The sequence below is a fragment of the Sinocyclocheilus rhinocerous genome, unplaced genomic scaffold (assembly GCF_001515625.1).
Source record: "Sinocyclocheilus rhinocerous isolate Xijiao unplaced genomic scaffold, SAMN03320098_v1.1 scaffold690, whole genome shotgun sequence".
NCBI classification, from domain to species: domain Eukaryota; kingdom Metazoa; phylum Chordata; class Actinopteri; order Cypriniformes; family Cyprinidae; genus Sinocyclocheilus; species Sinocyclocheilus rhinocerous.
Genome location: NW_015654492.1, coordinates 704,301 through 709,485, shown reverse-complemented (window position 1 = coordinate 709,485; position 5,185 = coordinate 704,301). Strand labels below are relative to the sequence as shown.

At 35.9% G+C, this 5,185-nt stretch overlaps 1 protein-coding gene across 1 annotated transcript in view; it reads right to left on the bottom strand.

Annotated features, from left to right (window-relative positions):
- The window catches only part of pik3r3b (phosphoinositide-3-kinase, regulatory subunit 3b (gamma)), a 163,935-nt gene that overhangs the window by 91,698 nt on the left and 67,052 nt on the right, over positions 1 to 5,185 (bottom strand). Inside the window, exons 3-4 of the mRNA XM_016523812.1 lie at positions 4,485 to 4,580; positions 3,388 to 3,465 (exon numbers count right to left, since the gene is read on the bottom strand). Coding sequence (XP_016379298.1) covers positions 3,388 to 3,465; positions 4,485 to 4,580 — 174 coding nt within the window. The remainder of the gene's footprint in view (positions 1 to 3,387; positions 3,466 to 4,484; positions 4,581 to 5,185) is intronic.

Here is a 5,185-nt window from a genome sequence, read left to right as displayed (position 1 = left end):
ATATATATATATATATATATATATATATATATTTAAAAACAGTGCAGATGGATGCAAGAACGCATCCTGTGTAAACAGCCCCTAATCAATCAGAACAACTCTGTCAGGAAACTTTAAAGCCAAATAGGCTGAACAAGGGAGGAGTCTGGCCACAAGTAAGTGTGTGTGTGGGAGGAAGAAAAAGCAATCGAGGGATGACATCATTGTTAGTGATCACTTCCAAGGCTGTATCTGCAGAAAAGAGGAGAAAATGCTGGACAGAACAGATAACGTGGATGGATTGTGCAGGTAGAGTGAGCGTAAACAAAACTAGAGAGGCCATCTTGCAAAAAGGTGAGGAAATTTCCAATGAGACTGCTGAAATGATTGAAAAGAACGGCTCGTATGGCTTAATGTGCATGTGATGCATTATATACCATAAACATACCATAAAAATTTATATGCACAAATGATTGCATTTCTGTAGTCTTTAAATGGCCTGGATTTACAGACAGGAAAATAACAGCATCATTTGAAAAAAAACAACAACAACCTTATAACACCACCTGCAGAACAAAGTGTCCCCGGGGGGCACAGTACCATCTCCCCTCAGAAATCTTTAGGACTTTAGGGCGTTAATCAAGACAATCGCTAAAAGACTCAATAAAACAAAGGGTGTAGAAGAGCTCAAGCAGCAGAAGCCCCTTCTGCCCAAGCTGACTGTAAAAGGCTGGACTCTAATAGGTTATTGACTATTGCATATGAGACAGGATGACATCACTGTCAGCCAATGGGAGAGCAGGAAGTGCGGAAGATGAGAAGAGTGTTTTTAATTTGTGTTTTGCTGAGCTCAGCTTCTCTCACACAAGAAAAAGACAAGAAATGCGTCAATGATGAATGTTGGAATTAATAAACGGAAGGGAAGAGGGGCTGTTGGCTTGTTGTCGAGTGGGCACGGGTCAGCCACGCTCTCTGTGCGCCTGTCACTGTATCCAGGGAGACCGTAGCTGGAATCAGTTTTCTTGTCGACTGTGTATGTGTGTGTTCATGCTTGTGTGCTTTTGCTGTACACTGAATGCATATTCATGCACACATGCAAATGTTTGTCAATCCTCCTTGACCATTACTGCGTGTGCACTTGTCGATCTTCGATTCACCTGATAATGAATCATTCCTCTCTCCGCTCCTCTCTACCTCCTACGTGAAACCTTTCCTTTTTCGTTCTGTCTCGTTTCTCTAAAATATGTAACCCCGTGGCTAAAACATCTTGCCATCTCCATGACAACTGTTGCTCCACAAATCGCTGGTTAGTTAGCACAAGCTCTAGCTGGGTGACGTAATGTTGTCTCTGGTCTTCTGTGGCCACTGGACTTCACCACTTCTTGGCTGGGCTTTTAAATGGTAACCATAGTGTGTGTCTGCCAAAACACTTATGAGAGTGTATGCAATGGTGTGAGTATTTCCACACTGAGTAACTAACCTGTTACATAACAACAGGAAATGGGTGCTGGATACACTTTGTAACGTTTCACGGTTGGCTTAATGGCATTCATACCACTCAAAGGTTAGACACTCAAATGGTTACATGTGAATGGAGCTATTTAAACAACAAAGATTATGTAAAAAAACATGCATAGAATAAAGAGATGTCATAAACCTCTCAAATACATATATAAATAAACATACATAAATGAATTTTCATTACAAATTATAAGTAAAAAAATCTGAGTTAAAAGTTGAAAAAATAACAACATGAATTTAATTTCTAAGCATTAATTATGTCCTCCTTCTGTAATTAATTAATTTATTAAATTAAATATAAAAAAATATTCAATATTATTTATCTCCACCATGTCTGATGATCATGTTATGTGAGAATGACTCAAAGAGCATCTTGTGCTTTAGTGAATATCTGACTTTTGTACAAAGAATTTCAAAAGGTCACTGTCAGAAAATGGCTTTTTTTAATATATATTTTTAATTTTATAAACAAAAACATTATTCTATAATTTTTAAAAGGTAAAAACTCAAATCAATGCTGAAGGTCAATATGAAAAATGCTAACCTATCCTACACCACTGTAAACTGGCCTTACCACACTGTCAGAGTACATTCATGTCAACCAGTTACAATATTCAATATTATTTATCTCCACCATGTCTGATGATCATGTTATGTGAGAATGACTCAAAGAGCATCTTGTGCTTTAGTGAATATCTGACTTTTGTACAAAGAATTTCAAAAGGTCACTGTCAGAAAATGGCTTTTTTTAATATATATTTTTAATTTTATAAACAAAAACATTATTCTATAATTTTTAAAAGGTAAAAACTCAAATCAATGCTGAAGGTCAATATGAAAAATGCTAACCTATCCTACACCACTGTAAACTGGCCTTACCACACTGTCAGAGTACATTCATGTCAACCAGTTACAACCTGACAACATCTACTCTATACATATCATAAGAGTGCTTATGTGTCAGAAGACATATTTCAGAATCTGTGCAACAACTTGTGAAAGACCCTTTGCCCTTTTATGGATTTGTGCATGTGAGCATAAGTGTGCATATGTACTGTAAAGAAAGTGACATGAACATGCCCAGGTCATGTGATGGGACATTGTCAACCTGCAAAATTATTTATATGGTTGTGATACTTAAGTTGTGACAACTAAGGCTTTATCTGTGCACATGTACTACGTATATCTGCATTTTTTTACTTATTTTTAAACTTTCTAAAAGTCTCAGTCCAAAACAACAATTGTATGTGAATTACAGTGATAAACTGTAGAGTTTTCTCCTATGGAAAATTCATGCTGTACCTAATCCTTTTAGTAGAGAGGAAGAGGATGAGGTGTGTGTGTGTGTGTATGTGTGTGTGAATATGCATCTATTTGCTTCATCTAATCCAATAGTAGTGCTGAGTTTTTTTGGAAGCAGCATCTCCCAAAAAAAGTACGGAGCCAGAGCACTCCCTTGTGTGCTAAATAAGAACTTCAGCTAAACTTTACAAATTTCTTCAACAACAGTGGCCTGGATCACAGGAAGTTACTCCACTGCTCAAAAAGGTTTTATTGTATCTTTTCATGTTTTAACGTATTTCACAATTAGGACTGTCATCCTTTGACATCCATTTTTTTCTTTTGAACCACATACACACAACAGCAACATTTTGATCACAGATTTGTCTGAATAAATTATATCCCATTCAAGATTACTTTCTCTTTTAAGTTTTAATTAAGACTCTCAAGACTCCCATACAATCAGTTCCGCAAAAATGAAACTTAATGGTTGTTTAATAACTAGGTGCCTATTAAGGCACATGGGGCTCATATATTATTTAATACATATTGTGAAATTAGAATGTACAGAATAAACCACTGATGAAAAAACATGTTATGACTTGCCTGTTTCCAAAGTCTGCAGTAATTCTGGGGATCCAGTCGAGGTTTGGCCAGACCGGTACAATGGCTCATTCTCCCAGTCTTGAGCACAGGACAGAGGTCAGGTTTATAATCTGATGTGTTTTCATTCTAAGCAAAACTGTTTAGTAAATTGAACTGTTGGAGAAATAAGGTACATTTAAACCCCTTACAAAAAGTACTGTGGTGGTGCAATGGTAAAGTAATGGTATAAGATGGCAAACACATTGTATTTTGATATATGCATTACCTTTCAAACGTCTGAGGTCAGTACGATTTTTTTAAAGGGGACATCAGATGCCCATTTTCTACAAGTTGGTATGATTCTTTAGGGTCATCATGTCCCCTTTAATAATACTTTTATAAAGCAAGGATGCTTTAAATTGATCAAAAGTGACAGTAAAGACTTATTTTGTTACAAAAAATTCGATTACAAATATGCAGTATGTTGTTCTTTTAAACTTTCTATTCATAAAAAGTCCTGAAAAAATGTGGAATGGTTTCCGCAAAAATATTAAGCAGCACAACTGTTTTCAACATTGATAGTAATAAGAAATGTTTCTTGAGCACCAAATCTGCATTTTAGAATGATTTTTGATAAATCATGTGACACTGACGACTGGAGTAATGACTGCTGACAATTTAGCTTTGTCTTTACAGGAATAAATAGCATTTTAAAATATATAAAAACAGAAAATAGTTATTTTCAATTGTAATAATGTTTCACAGTATTACGTTTTTTTATTTATTTTTACTTTAACTGTATTTTTGATCAAATAAATGCAGCCTTGGTAAGCATAATACACATCTTTCAAAAACATTTAAAAATCTTACCAAACCCAAACTTTGAATGACATTATCATTATTACCGTGCTACAACAGAATCTTTCATATGTAATTAACTGATTCTAGAGGTGAGTTTTTTGTACTTGCAAAAATATATATTTAATTTATCATGAAGGAAATATACAATTACTAGAAGTCGTCAAAAACATCATAGGTCACAAGTGTAAGTGCTAGACTGGTGTCTAACTCTCTTTGAATAGTTTAATTAGATAGGTGAGGCAGAGGAGCAAACTCACCCAGTCTCTCTAGAGCCTCAGTCAGCCTGAGCACCACGGCTGGGGTCTGGTCATGCAGAGCGCACTGCTCCACAACATCTCCCTTTCCACAGGGGCCTGTCAGAGAAGGAGGGAGAGAGAGAGAGATGATGATGAGAAATCCCACTGGTGAGACTAAATTTCCTGATTAGGTGGCTGCCTGTAAACCCACATCTTATCTCTCCTTAGGGAACAGTCAGGTTGTCATATTCACACAAGCATGGCAGATATGCAACTTAATACTCAAGCCTCAATCTCACACACACATTAATGCAATAGTTCACGAACTCTAAAAGCCAGAATTAATCTGGTTTTTGAGCTAATGTAAACAAAAAATTACAAGTAATATATTTAAAAATGAACATTAAAGGGACAGTCCACTCAAAAATGAAAATGCTGTCATCATTTACTCACCCTCATGTCATTCCAAAACTGTATGACTTTCTTTCTTCTGTGGGACGCAAAGAAGATATTTTGAAAAATGTTAGTAACTAAACAGTTTAGATTCCCATTGACTTCCATTGTATTTTTTGTCCATACAATGGAAGTCAATGGGAATCTAAACTGATTAGTTACTAACATTCTTTAAGATATCTTATGCTTGTCCCACAGAAGAAAGTAAGTAATTCAGGTTTGGAAGGATATGTGTAAATGATGACAGATTCAGAGACAGATGACGGGGG